The sequence below is a fragment of the Eucyclogobius newberryi genome, unplaced genomic scaffold, assembly GCF_026437365.1.
Source record: "Eucyclogobius newberryi isolate DKJ021-1_F unplaced genomic scaffold, fEucNew1.0.hap1 SCAF_3, whole genome shotgun sequence".
NCBI lineage: Eukaryota > Metazoa > Chordata > Actinopteri > Gobiiformes > Gobiidae > Eucyclogobius > Eucyclogobius newberryi.
The window spans coordinates 32,062,977-32,084,752 of record NW_027315945.1 but is presented as its reverse complement, the minus strand read 5'-3'; the positions used below and the strand labels follow the sequence as shown (position 1 = coordinate 32,084,752).

Here is a 21,776-nt window from a genome sequence, read left to right as displayed (position 1 = left end):
CAATCTCATTTGTTACAACTTACAGCATGTCGGGGGAAAGCTAGCTTTTTGTTCATTTCCCTCTGCTGCCAGTAGATGGACTGCTAACTCCACTCCTGATTAGAGAATGTAGACAATCGTGTCGTTTTCAATGTATACGCTATTTAAAGTATCAAAAGTTGTCAAAAATGTAATTTTCAATCTGAAGGAGCCTGTGTGAGAAGCTCGACTTGATACTGTTCTGAGCTGAATATCAAAAGGCCTTGTTTATAAAACATTGTCCAGATGATTTCCTCTGCGACAGTCGCCTCCTGGACAAATGAGTCATACATGATGTTTACTTGTAAAGCATAAGTTCTCAAGGACAACAACAACACAAACTGTGCATAATAAAAAAACATGATATGGTCCATCTCCATTTGCCATATCGCCCGACCAACAACAAAGCATTTAGAACATTGTTGTTACTACATACATTCATATATATATACATATATACGTTCATACATATATACATTCATACATATATACGTTCATACATATATACATTCATACATATATACGTTCATACATATATACATTCATACATATATACGTTCATACATATACATATACATATATACGTTCATACATATACATATACATATATACGTTCATACATATACATATACATATATACGTTCATACATATACGTTCATACACATATACGTTCATACATATATACGTTCATACATATACGTTCATACATATATACGTTCATTCCATCCTCCTACAAAGGCTGCGCCAACTGGGTGTTGAGGGCTCTGCACTTGACTGGCTCACATCCTACCTCACCAACAGGCAACAGTTCATTTCCCTCTCCGGTCACTCATCCACTCTCTCCCCAGTAACGCAGGGGGTCCCCCAGGGCTCAGTCCTCGGCCCCCTCCTCTTCATCTGCTACATCTTCCCCCTTGGTCACATCCTCCGCCAACTCAACCTGGACTTTCACTGCTACGCTGACGACACCCAGATATACCTCACCACCAAATCCACCCAAAACCCTCCCCTCACCCACATCCAAACCCTCCCCTCACCCACATCCAAACCCTCCCCTCACCCACATCCAAACCCTCCCCTCACCCACATCCAAACCCTCCCCTCAGCCACATCCAAACCCTCCCCTCAGCCACATCCAAACCCTCCCCTCAGCCACATCCAAACCCTCCCCTCACCCACATCCAAACCCTCCCCTCACCCACATCCAAACCCTCCCCTCACCCACATCCAAACCCTCCCCTCACCCACATCCAAACCCTCCCCTCAGCCACATCCAAACCTGCATCTCTACAATAAAATCATGGCTCACTCTCAACTTCCTCAAACTGAACAGTGACAAAACAGAGCTCCTCCTCATTGGCACCAAATCCACTCTCAATAAAACTGGTCCCTTTTCACTCAGCATCGACACCTCGACCATCACCCCCTCTACCCTGGTACGCAATCTCGGTGTCATCATGGACCCCACCCTCTCCTTCACTCCCCATGTCAGCCACATCGTCAAGACCTCATACTTCCACCTCCGCCGCATCGCCAAAATCCGACACTGCCTCACCCTCCCCGCTGCTGAATCCCTCATCCATGCCTTCATCTCCTCCCGCCTTGACTACTGCAACTCCCTCCTCACTGGCATCTCCTCCCATTCCCTCCACAGACTCCAAATGGTCCAAAACTCCGCTGCCCGCCTCCTCACCCACACCCGGTCCCGTGAACACATCACTCCCGTTCTCCGCTCTCTCCACTGGCTCCCCATCAAGCAGCGCATAAACTTTAAAATACTCCTCCTCACCTTCAAAGCTCTTCACCACCTTGCCCCCCCCTACCTGTCTGACCTCCTCATCCCCCACCGCCCCTCCCGAGCTCTCCGATCCTCCTCCTCTCTCACCCTGACTGCACCAACATCCCGACTCAAAACTTTTGGCGACAGAGCATTCTCCCGAACAGCACCCCGACTCTGGAACTCCCTCCCCCAACCTGTCCGCCACTCTCCCTCACTCACAACATTCAAATCCCGCCTAAAAACATACCTCTTCACCCAAGCCTATGACCTCCCCTACCCCTAGCCTCCTCTACCCCATTGCCTACTCTTCTACCCCCTGTTACATCCCCATCTTTTTCTCTCTACTTCTTCTGTCTTGTTCATTTTATCTGTATATTAATGTGTATTGTACGTGTTGTCCCCCCCTGTCTGTAAATACCCCCCCCCCTTTTTCATATATGTTCAGCGTCTTTGGGTCACTGAAAAGCGCTATATAACTAAAAGTTATTATTATTATTATTATTATACATATAGGTTCATACATATATACGTTCATACATATATACGTTCATACACATATACGTTCATACATATATACGTTCATACATATATACGTTCATACACATATACGTTCATACATATATACGTTCATACATATATACGTTCATACACATATACGTTCATACACATACGTTCATACATATATACGTTCATACACATACGTTCATACACATATACGTTCATACACATATACGTTCATACATATATACGTTCATACATATATACGTTCATGCATATATACGTTCATACATATATACGTTCATACATATATACGTTCATACACATATACGTTCATACATATATACGTTCATACACATATACGTTCATACATATATACGTTCATACATATATACGTTCATACACATATACGTTCATACATATATACGTTCATACACATATACGTTCATACATATATACGTTCATGCATATATACGTTCATACATATATACGTTCATACACATATACGTTCATACACATATACGTTCATACATATATACGTTCATACACATATACGTTCATACATATACACGTTCATACATGTATATACGTTCATACACATATACGTTCATACATATATACGTTCATACATATATACGTTCATACACATATACGTTCATACATATATACGTTCATACACATATACGTTCATACACATATACGTTCATACATATATACGTTCATACACATATACGTTCATACACATATACGTTCATACATATATACGTTCATATACATATACGTTCATACACATATACGTTCATACATATATACGTTCATACATATATACGTTCATACATATATACGTTCATACACATATACGTTCATACACATATACGTTCATACATATATACGTTCATACACATATACGTTCATACACATATACGTTCATACATATATACGTCCATACACATATACGTTCATACATATATACGTTCATACACATATACGTTCATACATATATACGTTCATACACATATACGTTCATACATATATACGTTCATACACATATACGTTCATACATATATACGTTCATACACATATACGTTCATACACATATACGTTCATACACATATACGTTCATACACATATACGTTCATACATATATACGTTCATACATATATACGTTCATACACATATACGTTCATACATATATACGTTCATACACATATACGTTCATACATATATACGTTCATACATATATACGTTCATACATATATACGTTCATACACATATACGTTCATACACATATACGTTCATACATATATACGTTCATACACATATACGTTCATACATATATACGTTCATACATATATACGTTCATACATATATACCTTCATACACATATACGTTCATACATATATACGTTCATACACATATACGTTCATACACATATACGTTCATACATATATACGTTCATACATATATACGTTCTCCCATATCTTTTACTCCTTGTGTCTTTCCAGTGAATCCCAGCTCACTTCCTCCTTTCTGCCTTCCTGCCTGAAGCCACCACACACTCTAACATGACCACGAGCTGTCACTCAAAACCAAAGACTGTTTGTTTAGGCCGAACACGTATACGCATGCATCAAATCGATGCTTCTTTTCCGGCTGCTCTTCACATATTTCGCTCCGCCTCCCACCGGCGGCCTCTTCTGCACTTTCGTCCTCCCTCTGTCCCCTGCTCTCTCTCCACCTGCTTCGTCTTAAATCATGCAGCTTTTGATTTCATTCATCAACAAGTTAGGTCATTCTTGTTGAATTTATGATAACCTTGCACCGAACCAGGGCGACGGTGACAGAAATGATTCAGAGAAAAGTCTCATCAAAAATATAATCAGAAGTGTGTGCCAGGGACCACAATGGGGCGCTAGAGGAGATGCTGTTGTGTCCTCAAGCAAGACACTTCACCCACATCGCCTTGTAAAGGAGGGGCTATATAAATACACTGTAATAAATAAGAAGAAGAACTGTAAAGATCATGTATCAGCCTTATATTAGGGAGATTACATTGCACGTTTCTGCTGTTTAAGTTATATATTTGGACGATCTTCTGGATATTTTGCATGTACGGCCCACTTCTTCACCACGCTACACTCTTTCCTGTCTTGAAGAGTCTCTCATAGACTTATAGTGCTTTGTTTGTAAAATGGGAGATGTCGTTTTATATATCGGTTGGCCCAAAACATTCAGACTCTAGTGGAAATTGATCCGTTGTCTGGAAAAGACCCATGGTTATTGTATATAATAAAGTAGAAAATGACTGACTTCGACCAATGTGAGTAACGTGTGACAATGTATTGTACTTTTTCACTTGTGCGGATGCTTGCTTCTAGAAGTACTTCAGTATTTAAAGTTTTGGATTGGCACGTACCATCCCAGATAAATGACAAACAGAATTGTATTGCCTTGGGAGTATTATAAATAAGAGCATATTGAGAAGACTATTGATTTTGCAATACAATGAATGAATGGTTATTGTGCACTGCTACTTTAATGTATTTCAATTTGGTTTATGGCTGTCAACTTTGAAAAGAAACGTCTGCAACGTAATTATTTGGCCTGTATTGATAGTGCGAAAATTGCTAGAAAAGTGCAAACTTTGACTTAGACCAGGTATGTTCAAACTAAGGCCCGGGGGCCAAATGCAGCCCTCAGACCAATTTTTGTGGGCCCTCCGGCTTCCTGCTAAGTTGGTCCAAACAACAAAAAGTAGAAGTTTTTACTGTCAAATTGGAGAGATTGAAGCATTTCGATGTTATACCAACATAATATTAATGTTCCAAGTCTTATTAAAGGTGTGGAGCTATAAAAACTATGTCAAATGCAAAAAATTGTCATTTCGGGTTGTTTGTGGCCCTCTGCTCCGTATAAGTTTCAAAATGTGACCCTCTGTGAAAAAAGTTTGGACACCCCTGACTTAGACAAATGTTTTGATCCTTAAGGGGAATTACGTGGACACAATAGCATAATAGAAAATACAATATAGCTTTAGCATTAGCATTGTATGAATAAAAACAAGACAAAAAAATACACACATGTGTACATGTTGGCTAAAACATAAAAGTTAATATCAAATACAGTATAGTACAATGATGAGGTTATCTATCATCTTAAGGGTAAAGAAGGTTTGAATATTACACTGCATCATTCATTCTGGCAGCGACACATATTAGTCAGCATTGATATGAATGTACAGTTTAGGGCAGGGGTGGGCAAACTACGGCCCACGGGCCACATCAGGCCCGCCGGGCCTTTCAATCCGGCCCGCCAAGCTTGTCCAAGTAAAATGATAATTTTTTCCTTTTTTGCCCCCAGGCATCTTTCTGCACTTGTATCCTTAATAGATGACGTGAAATGAATTAAATAATACATTCAATAGCCTATATTTGACAGAAAAGTGATATTTTATTTGATATTTAATTTTTTTTGTGTTTTTTTTTCACACCAATGATGGCGGGCCGGCCCTCCGCTACTTGCCTGGATTCGAATATGGCCCTCGGAGGAAAAGAATTGCCCACCCCTGGTTTAGGCAGTGTTGGGAAGAAAACTTTGAAAAGTGTATGTAGTTACAGAATACAGCGTTCAAATGTATTTCGTAATGTGCTTCATGGTCAGAGTACAGTATTCAGCATACTTACAATACTCTCACGTTGGGCTGCATCATATTATAGTCTAAACTGTGGCATGGGCTTCATGTCACTTTACTTTCAGCAATATTTATCCATTTATTTATCAGCGAGTGATTGAAAAAATGCACGCACTCACCACAAGAGCTGCATTTTCTATGTTTCTCATTAATACTGTGCAGTTTGAAGCCAAAAATCAAGTACCAAGACCCACAATATACTCCTTTGATCTTACGAAAGCAATTGAATTCTGAAAACCACCAAAATAAAGAGATACAGTTACTCAAAATCAAATATATACTTCCTGTACATGTATCTGGCGTATAGGCTAGCATATACAGTAGTAGAAGGGTCTAACTACACAGCTTGCACTTGTTAAGATCAATGTAAAGCCCACGTGATTGGATTCGCTCCCTCATTTCCACACTGTAATAGTTTTGATTGAAATGGTGAATGCATAATGATTACAGAGTGGCAGTACTTAGAGTCTTTTCAGCTCTGCACTTCTGCCTCTCATTCACGCCGCCCGACAATCCTCGTTTTGTCTACTTCCCCCCCGAAACCCATGATCAGGGTCAAAGAGCTGTCAGAGAGAGTGACACAAAGAGGATCAGGTCAGAGAGGGAGAAGAACGCACCCAAAATAAAGGGAGACAGCGAGACTCTTACTGGAAATATTATGTCAACCCGTCTCTTGGTTAATCAATGCAATTGTGCCGGCACCTGAAGCCATGGAAATAGGCCGAAGAGATGGAGAATTTGAAAAGGCGGCGAGAGAAGGAAATGGAGAAAAGGAGGGAGGGCATTTGGCACCGAGAGCAAATTGAAAATGATGCGGCGTGTTCCTGTGTGCGCGCGTGGCTAACATATTAACCCTGCTATCTCACAGGTAGTCATTATCTTTGTCTGTTTTGGTTTGAGAGTGTGCGCATATGTTGCTGCTTACTGCATTAACCCTTATATCGCTCTATCATTAAAGTGCTCCCAGGGCACGGTGCTGGGCCCTGCATTCAGCTCCTCCCGCGTGCCATTGGCCAAAAGTCGGCGTGCTTTCTGAGGGCGTGTGTGTGTTTACCGTCTTCTTAATTGTTGTTATCATTCATGCGACACAATAGCCGCCTCCGCCCCCCCGTCTTTGTTGTCGACTGCTATTTGCGGTCTTTTCCTTTTCACCCTTTGCCTGTAACGGCCGGTTTCTGTTCTTTGTTTCTCCTCGGCCCGCAGCCCAAATAGTGCTCGTTTCATCGCTCCATCTAGTTTCGCTTTCCCTTCTTCATTGTTTTCCCTTCTCTACATTCCATATTCCTCATTCAGTGCTTTCCAGGCAACGCTAACTTTTATTAGGCCATGATTGGATTCAGAATTCATTATTCGCTGCTGCTTGTATGCAATCTCTGATCAGTTTGTGCCCCTCTCTCCTCATACTTAGCATTTCCCCAGCACATGCGTTGCTCTGTGTATTTTATTTCAGAAAATAATAGAACCTTGAGTAAGACAAACACCTGAGTCTTAATACTTTTTTTACTTCTCTTCCCAGGCAGCCTCTCTTAGAGCGATATATATCTGCCTCCCCCCTCGGCAGGTTGCCATGGTCGCTATACCTACTCTCTCTCTCCTATTGGTGCTGGTAGAGTGGGCAGGTCTGCTGGACGCCTCCCCCCACCTCCTGCTCCGGCCCAGCCCACGGGAACGCGATGCAGGGGCCATCATGAACTTCAACATTGCAGTTATCCACGCTGGCTCCACGGTGCAGGCCGAGGCGGCTGTGGCGGGGCCTGGGGGGCGGGTGCTGTACCCGGGCTTTGGTCGAGTCTATGGGTCCTTAGGAGAGAGTGTGGTCACCCAGTGGGGCTCTGCGAATGTCATCTGGCTACAGGTCAGACACCTCCTTCTCATTCAGTATTTAACACAGGGACTGACAATGACCCTCCATTATTCATATGCCCCTCAATCTGAGTTTTGAATGAGCTGCTCACTGTTGTGTGAATGAGACTGCTCTTTGACCACCGCTCTACTGTCTGCACCACATGCACTTTCTATGTTCTGCACATGCACCTTTCATGTAGTGACTAACCCACACATTCACCTTCTCTGTACTACACGTGCACATGTATGTTGTACACACTCGCTCACTCTGACCTCTGTCTGTTGTGTCCCTCCTTCTGCTGCAGGTGAATGACAGTAGTCCAAAGACTGTGCTGTCCCAGCTGTGTGAGCTTCTGGCTGCACGGCCCCTGCAGGGTCTGGTGTATGAAGAGGAGAGGCCCCCGCGGACGGCCTGGGGCCCACTTGCCCCAATGCTGGAGTTTGTCTCGGCCCAGACTGGACTGCCCATAGTGGCAGTAGGAGGGGGAGCTGGGCTGGGGAGAATGCCACAGGTAGGAGATGGCTGTGAGGGGGAGGGGAGGGGGGTGTTGGGTAAAAGGAAAAATCTATAAGGTCACAGACATTAAGAAATGTGTGTGATGGTGACCCATGAGACCCATGGAAAGTGAAACATAAATTATCAAGTGTCATAGTGTTGCAGGAACACACAGTACAGGGATGTTGTGTGTTTCTTATTCAGAGGAGCACAGAGGGTCCAGAGAGAAGGAGGAAACACTGAAGGTCAGGGCCAGCGGCCCTCCAGTCTCTACTGTTTGATCTCTAAATGGCATCCATCTTGCTCTAATGTGCCTGCAAGAAGTAATCAAATGAGAATGTATAATGTAATGACTTTTACAGTTTTGTTTGATTTCTTTATATTTGGAAAACTAGTCTAAGACAACAAGTATTTGTGCTTACAAATAGCACATTCAGCTCCTGTTGAGAAATCAAATTGAAATTCTTTGATGGCGCTCTTTGAAGAGGCACCCTTGCACCATCGGCTGCAAATAGAACTCACTTTTTAGGAAGCGTTTTTTCTGGACGTCATGAGAGAATTTGTGGAACAATCGGTGCTGCTCTCGCCCTGCAGCTGCATAAGTGCTGTTCTGTAAAACTTCAAACCCCTTGATGCTGCAACATTGTGCAAAAACACGGTGCAGTTCAAAGCGCTGTATTACATACACCACTTTCTCTGCCAAATATTAATCCTCATCTGCTGCTCTCTCCTAATCAGGAAACAGGTTCCATCTTTCTCCAGTTCAGCTCCTCCACGGCGCTACAGCTGGAGGTCATCTTCGAGGTGCTGGAGGAGTACGACTGGACCGCCTTTTCGGTGGTGTCCACGCGTCACCATGGATACCAGGACTTCCTGTCGGTGGTGGAGGGCCTGACGGACGGCTCGTTCATCGGCTGGGAGAAGAAGAGTGTGGTGATCCTGAACGTGACCGATGACCGTGAGGGGCTCCGCACGCGCAGACTGCTGAAGGAGAACGAGGCGCAGGTGAGACAGGGGGGAGGGAGGGGGACAGGAGGAGACAGGAGGAAGTGCTGCACATCACCACCAGGGGCCGCTCCTCTCACAGGTGGCACCCAGCTTTTTCCTTCCTTCTTCGTCTCTCCCTCTGTACCTCCGCATCTCTCTCTCCCCTCTCTCCTCTATCACTCCGTTCTTCTTTTCCTACTCATCTGCCAAAGCACCGAAACAAACAAGAAAAAACACAACTCTATTCTGTCGATTGGCCTCAGTGAGACTAAATACTTGACAGCGGTTTACCCTCACATGAACTAACTGCCTGAATAACCTTCACCCGTAACTTTCTTCCCTTCATCTCCACTGGGTAAACCATGTGAAGCGTCTTGTCTTTTTGGTGTGATGCACCAACTTATAGGCTGCGTTCAAATGAGCACAAACATTTCATTAAAACACAGATGTTTGGTCCTGTTTTATAAGGTTTTATCTCTGCCAAACCACATTAAACAAAAAAACGATGTTGTGCAATGTTCAGTTGGATCTCGTCAAAATGTGGCACAACTCAAACACAAACAGAGAGATTCTAGTCGGTCTGTGGACCTCATCTCTCACAAATCTGGTTCAACATTTGTGTTTGGTCACTTCTTTCAAAAACAGTGACTTCCTTCCCCATTGAAGCCCCTCCCTCTTTACGACGGGACGTGAACGCAACCTATTTCAAGAGCTGTTGTTCAAGAGTCCACACACACACACACACACACACACACACAAACAAACAAAACCTGTTGACAGAATGATTTGTGGTTTTTGGTTGTTGCATTTACTTTGCCTGATCTAATTCCTCTCTCACAAAGTTTGCTTGTTCTTTCCATATTTTCTAATCTCCCACACACTCCATCATGAACGCCACTGTCCGTCTTCCCTTAAAATCTACGTTGACCTTATGCACCGCTTCGTTCCATCTCCTCCCCGCACCTTATTCTTTGCCCGGAGACAAGCCTTGACGTTCTTTGACGATTTTTCCCTTTTCCATTCCCCCGTAGACATTTGTTCATCCCCCCTCGCTCCCCTCACAACTGCAGGACCCCTCTGTTTTCTCGGCTTGGTTTAATCTCGGTTTCAATGTCATTGCTTATGTCTCAGCATGGCCACTGCAGCGTGTGTGCCAGCGCGCTAGTGTCGATTAGCTGCTGGTGCATGTGTATTGGATTCCTTAACCTCCTCTTTGCTAGTGTCACTGCTAATATAACGCTTGTGCAGTGCAGTGTCGTGCTCTGTGGGCTTATTGCACCTTATAACAAACACCTCTTCCCAAAGCGCGTTCCCTCTCCAGGTTAATAAATGCTTTTGATTGCGTTGTCAAGGCGTGCGTTTCGCTGAGTGATGTTTAAAGGTGTCCTATGTCGTTTTTCTGGTGAGGGGTTTTGTCACTAGAGGTGGGCAATGTTACTCAAGGATTGATAATGTCGCCTTTGATGTGTTAGAGATGTGCAAGGAGAGACATTTCGAGCATGTTTTTGATATGCAAAACTTAAAAAAAATTACCTCAAAGAGAGACAGAAACATCTAGAGTAATAAAGGGATATTTCTGGCCTTTTTGTGGCTAAATCTATCCATTCACTCTAAACCTGAATCAAGACATTCACACGTTTAGCCTATTCCATGCGTTGTGAAAATATTGTTATGGAGAAATCTTCCACAGTTTTAGCATTAAACTTGCTAATTTGGATTAAACACAACATAACATACTTTCTTTTATTAAAGATCACGGTCTTATTACCATTTGGATTAGGCTCAAAATCATTCCTAAACTGTTTATGAACGGTCCCATTTTGTCCTGTTAATGGTTTTTTTAGTATCTATACTTGTCCAAATGAGTATAATGCGCATTTAGTTTCGTATCTGATTTTCGATGGACAAACAGGTGACCATCAGGCCAAGTTACAGGTCAGATCTGTGGAGAGGCTGCTCCACACTAGGCACAGACAATGCTATAACCTCCTCAAGGAGACAAGTTGGTATCCTCCACCAGAAAAGTTACAGAGTGCCTTTAAAGTGCCTGTTTATGCTAAATGTGCTTTATGACACTTTTTACCATGTGATAATGCTGTGTCCTCACACCTGGAGTTATGTGTTGTGCATGAGTTGTGCATTTGTTGTGCATGTGTCCGTAATCGTGTCCGTGAGCGTGTCCGTAATCGTGTCCGTAATCGTGTCCGTAATCGTGTCCGTAATCGTGTCCGTAATACTATGTGCCTGTTTATTATGTGTTATACGTCTACATGTTGTAATCCATGAAGCTCCTCTGTGTTTTTAAAGTATATAAACCGCCTCTAGACTACTTCTCCATGTACCTTAGCCATTTTCCATGCTTTTTTAACAAACTACTTCACTTTTCAATTTGCCAGTAGTTGCAACCCCAGAGCACTCTTGACACATTTAATGACAAAATGCAGTATTTCCATGATGGACGCACTCTTCACGGTTTCCACGGCGTCCTCCCTGCAGTACTTTTCACCATTCGACAGATTTAATATAATGTTAAGAAACGATACATTTCAGACTCTTTTTCTCTTGTGCTGTTGCATTTCACTGTTTTTCTTCATTTCCTGTTTTTAAGTGTTGTGTGTGTCTGTGTCTAAAAGCTCCCCCCTCCCCCCCGTCTCCCAACCCCCTTCTAATTCACTAGAGGTTTATTGGCATACAGGCGGGATTGTTTTGCCAAGCCATTACGGTTCAAAATTCAATGAAGGCACCTTTCTTAAAATGTACTCCCGGCCCGCTTTCCTACGTGTCCTTTAATACTCATTTGTTTCTCATTTCCTTACCGCCCCATTTGTCCTAGGTTTATGTTACACTTTTTTACTTATAGCGCATTTCGTATCAGTCAGCGTTTAAGCTCTCCACAGCCCTTTTCTCCCCGGATCCATCTTTCTTTTGTCACTTCGCTCTTTCCCCGTTCAATTTCCCCTCTAACCCTGTAAAACCTCCTTTGGTACATTTTGAGCCTCATCTCCAGCCCTCCTTACCTCAGCATTTGTGGCAGAGGGCTCCTCTACTGTCGCTGATGTCTTTCTATATGCACCCGCTATAACATTGTATTTCTGCCTCTCTTGCTCAATAGAGACAGTGAACAGTACCTGCTCATCGCTCTCATCTCATAAGGGCCTTGTTTAACTAAAATCTGTCCTCTCTTGCTTTTTTTTTGCCGTCCCCAATGGTCCCATTCTCCGAGGAGTGCCCTGTTTGCATCTCTGCGCCTCCCCCCCTTTCTTCGTTTAGCCCCCGCTGTGGTCTCAGGTCCATTGTCTCTGCCCGGCTTTTAAAAACACATGTCCAAGTTTAACCTCTTGCCTTGCTTTCCCTCAGGTGTGCTTGGCTTCTAACCTTCCTTCCCTTCCTGACTCCTCCTCTCTGCCATAGACTCTGTTACAATTCCTCTGTCTTGTTTTACTGTTATTATTCATGAATGTAAATCATTTCATCAGGCCCAGGCTCATTAGGCGCTGACCCTCTTGGTGGTGTTGGCACGCAGCCTTGTTCTGTGCGTCTGATTTTCTCTGAACATACGGCTAATCCCATGAAGCTTATCGCATCCACACTGCTCTCTCTCCTGTCTCACCTTCTCCAGCACAGATACATCTTTGAGGCAGCATCTGAGTTCATCCTGGTTGTGTCCTAGCTCCTTGTCTGTCTGCTCCATGTCCCTGTCCCCTCCTGATCTCACTAGGGTGTATGTGTGTGTGTGTCCCTCACCCCTTCCTGCTCCTACCGTCCCGTAGGTGCGTTTGCTGTACTGCTCGCAGGAGGAAGCAGAGTTGGTTTTTAAGGCTGCCTGGTTGGCCGGTCAGGCGGGGGCCTCTCACATGTGGTTTGCTGTGGGGCCGGCGCTGTCTGGGCTAAGCATGGACACGATGCCCAGGGCGCTGTTTGCCGTGCGGCCCCAGGGCTGGAGGGACGAACCCCGGCGGAGAATCGCCCGTGGTGTGTCTGTGCTCACCCACGGAGCCGTGGCCATGCGAAAGGACTACGGCACCACTGGAGGGCCAAACTTTGTCACCAACTGCATGACTGATGCCAACCAGACCCAGAGAGTACGAGGCCGCATGAGGTGAGACGTTACAAATATGAAAAGGGTACAGTGTAGTTAACACCATCTTTTGCTAAAGAGAATAAAAGCTTGATTGATGCAGATGGCGCTAACCCTAACCCTAACCCAGAGATCAGGCGCTCTGGGGATATCTGAAGCTCGGTCTGGCTATCATCCGCGCAAAATAGATCTTGTTGGTGTGTGTAGTTGTGAGTTGGCAAAATTAGCCCAGCATCTGTAGCAAGCGGAGCATGTCTCATGTATATTCATGAAGCAGCTTTAATATATTCCTCATAGGCTTTGCAGCAGACAGCAGTGCACTCCAACAGGTAGGCCAAGTGACGGTGCTTATCATTCAGCTTCAATTTCATGCCACTGAAGAGTGGCAGAAATCTGCACTTACTGTGTGTGTATATATATATATATTTGAGTGTACAGTATATGCAGATGTTGAACCAAAAGAGTGAAAACCCCTGAAATATCTTGTCTACATTACATCATTCACCAGATCACCAGATTTTTCTTATGGTTGAAAATACCTTAATGGCATCACAATTTTTCCATCAATGAGTTCAATTATGTCTAAGAGAGGGCAATATTAGACAGAGCATTTTCTTTTGTAGTGCTACCTGCTGCTCACTCTTTGTAATTACAAGCTTCTGCTTCATTACAGCCGATCTGTCATGGAACAGTCAGGCATTGTGGTTTGAAGTCAGAATAATGACACCAGGAGTCAGTGCGGTGCTCGCATCCACTGCTACTGGCATCGGGTTCAAAGAAGCAGAAAATGAAAAATCTAATCATTTGTTAGTAGATTTGACTAGAACACGGACCCTGTGCAAAAATCTGAGGTTGTTTCAGGTAAAGGCTCTGATGCACAGCACTCTGACATGAAATCATAGAAACAAATCAATAAACTGTGTATATAATGAGTCTATTGAACACCTATTTACTCTCTGTCATTCATCTTGCTCTATTGCCTTCAGGTATTTCGGCAACATTACGCTCGGTGGCAGGGACTACTCCTTCGACAGCGATGGATACCTGGCAAACCCCTTCCTAGATGTTATTTCCTGGACTCCTGGACGTGGATGGGAAGATGTAAGGATTATGTTTTTATAATACATCCATCTAAACAGTTACAGCTCTCTGCGAGTCTCTTGTTCTGGTTTGAGCCCATTTTAGACCTGATGTAGACTTGGTTTGGTCCTGTTCTGGTCCTGGTTTGGATCTGTCTTTAGTCCCAGTTGAATGTGTGAATGTGAACGCTAGTGTGCATTACATCAAGCGTATGTTTAGTGGATGTAGCTGTGGACTCATTTATGGTCTGCTGCAGAGGCGCGGGAACAAAAGGCTTTTATTATAAATGAGAGCAGGGTTTGTGCTGATTTAAGCAGTGTGGTACATGTGAGCGTTAGTGTGAACATGTGCGCTCCTGCGGGATGCTGTTCGTTATGAAGCAGACAGCAGGGACAGGCAGGTCAGAGAGCCTCACTGATGTATGCCTCACAACCGCAGCTGCAGGCGATGTACGCTCGCCGCTGGACGCTCGATGATGACCATTTGACCGCACTGTTATGCCCTGACAGAGCTGCTACAGAGGATGCTTTCTGCTGCGTGGGACTAAAGCAAAGGATGCTACGGCAAATTGATGATGAATAGACTAGTCAATTCCCTTTTGCAGATGTGTGGTCAAATAATGTTGTGTGTTTTGCTGTGCACCAGTTGCTGTGGCTTGTCTTGTATATTCTGTAAAGAGCTGGTTTATAGGATTGTTGTCACCTGCTCAAAATGCTTTTCCTCTAATACAGGATTTTACACTTGTCAGTGTCAGAAGACATGGCGGCTCATTTTCTCCACACTACATACTCTTTGACAGCAGTCCTTCCTTTCCCACAGAAATACAGTCATGCTCACACACTATAGATACAGTGGATCCACATATTGGTGCTTCTCAGCCTCCTGCTGGGCTTAACAGCTCACCAGAGTCCAGTCACAGCGTGCTGCAGCGCGCTGACTTCTGCCTTATCCCACAAATCCCTTTCAATTAGAAACTGGTCTTCCGACTCTCGCTAACCTGGGGTACAGAGCCCGCCCACATAAACACACAGCCACACATGTGCACTCTATAGTACGCTTTCTTTACACCACCTGCACACAGCCTACTGCACATTCTATTGCACACAGTGCGACTGAGGATTAGACGCTTCTATCTGCGTATTATGCACATCTTTGCCACTGGCCTGCCTGAATATTTAATGTTCTCTTTACAATCACTGCAGCATTAGCTGGAAGCTCCAGCTCTGCTCAGCGAGAACACTGCAGACCAGGACTAAGGCCTTACCACTATTACCCTGGTTTTACTCTGGTGTGTTTTGGACATGACACACAAAGCCGCTTCCAGGATTTGACCAGAATTTAATGAACAATTTCTTAATTTACTCTCTGTAATTAAAAAACATGTTTTCAAACATGTTGTGTCCTTTGGTTTGCCCCTGTGTATTTTCCTCTCTATATTGTGCCAGAGTGAAGTGATTTTGGCCGTTTTTTCTTGTGTGTGGCTTGAGCTGCTGATAAAAGCTGTGTTTACTTGTGAGACTTATCTGTTTTATGTGGCTCACTGTGACTCGACTGAATGTCTGTGAGAGAAGTGCTTTCTAAATATTGTCAGAGTTGCACCTTCCTGTGTCACTCCTGCCAGAGACAGGAGGCGCCTGCCAAACCTGACACTGGTCCCTGCATAAGCGCCTTATTCTTCTGTGTACATTATGACGGTCCATACAGCATCAAAGCCACAGTGCAATACAACTAGAACGTAAAAAGCAGAAAGCTGAAAACTGCAGCCGAAGCTATACTGGAAAAGTCTAGCCCATTTTTGTCATGGCACCTTGACAAAAACCTTAAGCCTAGTGCACATGACACAGCAAATCTTTAAGTAGTTAAATCCACTTCTGTTAGCTTCCTGTGTCAGCGCTTGGCCCCACCAACACTGTTTACATATGCACATGCAAATCCGCTCGACGTGGTTTTATTTTACTCCCACCATTTCTTCATGGAAAACAATTACGGTTTAATACAATCAATTTGCAGTAACCACGACCATCCATCATTGAGGTCTTTACACATGCTCAGAATTGTCAGCCGATTGTTCATGTATCACATAACAATAAATATTTAGAGGCTCATGTTGCAGTGAGGAGCACAAATGCCCTGCTAAATAATGGAAGACACATCTAGAGCCATGTTGTCAATTTGTTGCTACGAAGAATTCATTTTTGTTGCGTCCTGGAGGTATTTATTCATTGTAGATTTGTGAGGAAAAGTTGCTTTGGATTGCGTTATGCCCTAAGAGTTATTTTTACCCTTTTAAGAAGGAGCATAGACATAAACAGCCCAATACACGGAATAGCTTAATTACACGACACTGTGTAACTGTAGTGTTATTTTTGCTTTAGTTTGCATTTTGTGTTTTGTGATTTGTAAGTTGTGTTGAATTTATTCAGCCAAAAGCTAAGCAGCCACATTTACTGCAAATAAAAATAAACCACTCATGTGTTGCACAATATTCCAGCATGATTAGCTCAGTATCTTGTTGTTTTTTCTCCCATTGAAACACACAAAAGCTACAATTCGTGCAGTACCTGTGTCGAACGTGCACATTTCTGGAGACACTTTAAACTGGTGGCGGTGGAGTTTAATGAATAATGTATTTATTTCCTCCTTGAGCCGACACCTTAACGTGGTGGAGGGGTTTGAGTGCCCGAATGATCCCGGGAGCTATGTTGTCGGGGGCTTCATGCTCCTGGTAGGGTCTCCCAAGGCAAACAGGTCCTAGGTGACGGGTCAGACAAAGATCGGTTCAGAAGCCTCTTATGACGACGACACAATCAAGGCAGTTCACGTCGCCCGGATCGGCGTCACCGGGGCCCCATCCTGGAGCCAGGCCTGGGATGGGTGCTCCATGGCGAGCGCCTGGTGGCCGGGTCTTACCCCACGGGGCCCGGCCGGGCACAGCCCGAAAGAGCGACGTGGGGCCGCCCTCCCGTGGGCCCACCACCCGCAGGAGGATCCATAGGGGGCCGGTGCAGAGAGATCTGGGCGGCAGTCGACGGCAGGGGCCTCGGCGACCAGATCTCCGGACACAGAGACTAACTCTGGGGACATGGAATGTCACCTCGCTGGGGGGGAAAGAGCCTGAGCTTGTGCGGGAGGTTGAGCGATACCGACTAGATATAGTCGGCCTCACCTCCACGCACAGTTTGGGCTCTGGAACCCATCTCCTCGAGAGGGGCTGGACGCTCCACTTCTCTGGTGTTGCCCGCGGGGAGAGGCGGCGGGCTGGTGTGGGCTTGCTGATAGCCCCTCAGCTCAGCCGCCACGTGTTGGAGTTTACCCCGGTGAACGAGAGGGTCGCGTCCCTCCGCCTTCGGGTGGGGGACAGGTCTCTCACTGTTGTGGCGGCCTACGGGCCGAACAGCAGTGCAGAGTACCCGGCCTTCTTGGAGTCCTTGGGAGGGGTACTGGACAGTGCACCGACCGGGGACTCCGTTGTTCTACTGGGGGACTTCAACGCCCACGTGGGCAATGACAGTGACACCTGGAGAGGGGTGATCGGGAAGAACGGCTTCCCCGATCTGAACCCGAGCGGTGTTCAGTTATTGGACTTCTGTGCTAGCCACGGATTGTCCATAACGAACACCATGTTCAAGCACAAGGGTGTCCATCAGTGCACATGGCACCAGGACACCCTAGGCCGGAGGTCAATGATCGACTTAGTTGTCGTGTCATCAGACCTCCGGCCGCGTGTCTTGGACACTCGGGTGAAGAGAGGGGCAGAGTTGTCAACCGATCACCACCTGGTGGTGAGTTGGATCCGCTGGCGGAGGAGGAAGCCGGACAGACTTGGCAGACCCAAGCGCATTGTGAGGGTCTGTTGGGAACGTCTAGTGGAGCCCTCTGTCAGTAGGGTATTCAACTCGCACCTCCGGGAGAGCTTCTCCCATGTCCCGGGGGAGGCTGGGGACATTGAGTCCGAGTGGACCATGTTCTCCGCCTCCATTGTTGATGCGGCTGCTCGGAGCTGTGGTCGCAAGGTCTCCGGTGCCTGTCGTGGCGGCAACCCCCGAACCCGGTGGTGGACACCGGAAGTAAGGGATGCCGTCAGACTAAAGAAGGAGGCCTATCAGGCCACTCTGGCTTGTAGGTCTCCGGAGGTCATCGACGGGTATCGGCAGGCCAAGCGAGCCGCGGCTCGTGCTGTCGCAGAGGCAAAAACCCGGGCCTGGGAGGAGTTCGGGGAGGCCATGGAGGAGGACTATTGGTCGGCACCAAAGAAATTCTGGCAAACCGTCCGGCGCCTCAGGAAGGGGAAGCAGTGTCTCACAAACACCGTTTACGGTGCGGGTGGAGGCCTGCTGACCTCGACTGGGGATGTCGTCGGACGGTGGAAGGAATACTTTGAGGATCTCCTTAATCCCTCAGTCACGTCTTCTGAAGAGGAAGTAGAGACCGGGGACTCGGAGGCTGGCTCATCCATCACCCAAGCTGAAGTCACTGAGGTTGTCCGCAAACTCCTCGGTGGCAGGGCTCCGGGGGTGGATGAGATCCGCCCTGAGTACCTAAAGTATCTGGATGTTGTAGGACTGTCTTGGTTGACACGTCTCTGCAACATCGCGTGGCGTTCGGGGACCGTGCCTCTGGACTGGCAGACCGGGGTGGTGGTCCCTCTGTTCAAGAAGGGGGACCGGAGGGTGTGTTCCAACTACAGAGGGATCACACTCCTCAGCCTCCCGGGTAAGGTCTATTCCAAGGTACTGGAGAGGAGAATCCGACCGATAGTCGAACCTCGGATTCAGGAGGAGCAGAGTGGTTTTCGTCCCGGTCGTGGAACACTGGACCAGCTCTATACCCTCCATCGGGTGCTCGAGGGTTCATGGGAGTTTGCCCAACCAGTCCACATGTGCTTTGTGGATCTGGAGAAGGCTTTTGACCGTGTCCCTCGGGGTGTCCTTTGGGGGGTGCTCCGGGAGTACGGGGTCCGGGGCCCTTTGCTCAGGGCTGTCCGGTCCCTGTATGACCGGAGCAGGAGCTGTGTTCGCATTGCCGGCAGTAAGTCAGACCTGTTCCCAGTGCATGTTGGACTCCGCCAGGGCTGCCCTTTGTCACCGGTTCTGTTCATAATTTTTATGGACAGAATTTCTAGGCGCAGTCAGGGGTCGGAGGGGGTCCGGTTTGGGGACCACAGGATCTCATCTCTGCTGTTTGCAGACGATGTTGTCCTGATGGCTCCATCAAACCCGGACCTGCAACATGCACTGGGACGGTTTGCAGCCGAGTGTGAAGCGGCTGGGATGAGAATCAGCACCTCCAAATCCGAGGCCATGGTTCTCGACCGGAAAAAGGTGGCTTGCCCTCTCCAGGTGGGTGGGGTGTCCTTGCCCCAAGTGGAGGAGTTCAAGTATCTCGGGGTCTTGTTCACGAGTGAGGGAAGGATGGAGCGTGAGATCGACAGGCGGATCGGTGCAGCGGCTGCAGTGATGCAGTCGCTGCATCGGACCGTTGTGGTAAAGAGGGAGCTGAGCCGAAAGGCAAAGCTCTCTATTTACCGGTCGGTCTACGTTCCTACCCTCACCTATGGTCATGAGCTTTGGGTAGTGACCGAAAGAACAAGATCGCGGATACAAGCGGTCGAAATGAGTTTCCTCCGCCGGGTGGCTGGGCGCTCCCTTAGAGATAAGGTGAGGAGCTCGGCCACACGGGGGGAGCTCGGAGTAGAGCCGCTGCTCCTCCACGTCGAGAGGAGCCAGCTGAGGTGGCTCGGGCATCTGTTCCGGATGCCTCCTGGGCGCCTCCCTCGGGAGGTGTTTCAGGCATGTCCCACCGGGAAGAGGCCCCGGGGAAGACCCAGGACACGCTGGAGAGACTATGTCTCTCGGCTGGCCTGGGAACGCCTCGGGATCCCCCCGGAGGAGTTAGAGGAAGTGTCTGGGGAGAAGGAAGTCTGGGAGTCCCTGCTCAGACTGCTGCCCCCGCGACCCGGCCCCGGATAAAGCGGCAGAAGATGGATGGATGGATGGATGGATATTTATTTTGATGAATGGGCCACTGGTTGACGCCGCTCCCCCCCTGGTTCCCTCAGGTGGGCTGGTGGGAGAACGGAGAGCTGAGGCTGAGGTACCCGGCCTGGTCTCGGTACGGGCCGTTCCTCAAACCGCCCGATGACGCTCAGCACCTGCGCGTGGTCACTCTGGAGGAGCGGCCGTTTGTCATCGTGGAGCAGGCCGACGCCGCCTCCGGGACCTGCATCCGAGACTCCGTGCCCTGCAGAAGGCCTCTCAACGCCAGGTCTGAATATTCATAGTTTGTTGGAATGCATTGCGGAGATGGACTGGACAGTATCTGAGCCTTTTACCTGTTTTATATGATTTTGTGTTGCATCTGGATGTCCACAGTATTCTCACGTCGGGCACTATTTAGGGATCCTGCTATTTTTAGCGCTGTCCGAATGTCTCGCTGGTAGGAAAAAATACTGCGCTCAAAATTTCCCACAATGCACCTTGAAAAGTAGTGGCCACTAAATCACGATGCATTGCGACAGGTCTTTAAATAGCCACAATACGACTGAATGAAAACAGATAGAACCCGGGATTATGAATAAACCACAGACTTTACTACATTTTTAGGATGTAAAGTCGCTGGTGTCACCTTAGCTCGACGGGTTAAAAGTACAATAGATACCATCACAGGCAAATATTTGGATAATCCAGTCCGTTTTAGTATTTAACGTGAGGTCTAAGCATACAAAATTACAGTATTGAGCTGAAAGAATGAATGTGATGCGAGTGATGATTTGACAGTCACAACATTTGTATTACATTTTAGTTGCTACGCCATCAAATTTAATTGCGTTTCATTGATAATTATGTACCCCGCCTAAGGCCCAAAGTCACTGGGACCCGCGACCCCGAAAAGGGAACAAGCGGTAGAAAACGAATGAACGAATGAATGATAATTATGTGTATTCAGGTCACAATGTCATATTTCGTCCGACACATCTAACTCTAAAAATGCTACAGTACACGAGGACGTCCCAATACACAGATCGTATATACACAAAAGTACGGACAAAAGGACACAAGTATTTGCCAATGTAATGAATGGAGTCTTCATGATGCTTTCCAATGGCACTGACATAAATCACTTGTCAAAAGCGTGGCCACTTGGCTGCGGCCTTGATCAATAGCCAGTCCCCCTCGGAGGATCAGCGCCGTGACTCAGAGGCCCGGATCAGACACAGCCACAGTAAAGCTTTACGGTTCAGCAGCCTCTCGAAGGATGACGGCACCTATCCCGCTCCAGTCCATCACGGCTGTCACCCACTGC

The 21,776-nt window shown here is 46.5% G+C and overlaps 1 protein-coding gene across 1 annotated transcript in view; it reads left to right on the top strand.

Annotated features, from left to right (window-relative positions):
* grin2db (glutamate receptor, ionotropic, N-methyl D-aspartate 2D, b) overlaps positions 1-21,776 on the top strand; it is a 150,021-nt gene that overhangs the window by 46,338 nt on the left and 81,907 nt on the right. The window contains exons 2-7 of the mRNA XM_072460313.1: positions 7,505-7,843; positions 8,139-8,345; positions 9,068-9,334; positions 13,087-13,415; positions 14,381-14,495; positions 20,533-20,738. Coding sequence (XP_072316414.1) covers positions 7,556-7,843; positions 8,139-8,345; positions 9,068-9,334; positions 13,087-13,415; positions 14,381-14,495; positions 20,533-20,738 — 1,412 coding nt within the window. The 5' untranslated portion in view covers positions 7,505-7,555. The remainder of the gene's footprint in view (positions 1-7,504; positions 7,844-8,138; positions 8,346-9,067; positions 9,335-13,086; positions 13,416-14,380; positions 14,496-20,532; positions 20,739-21,776) is intronic.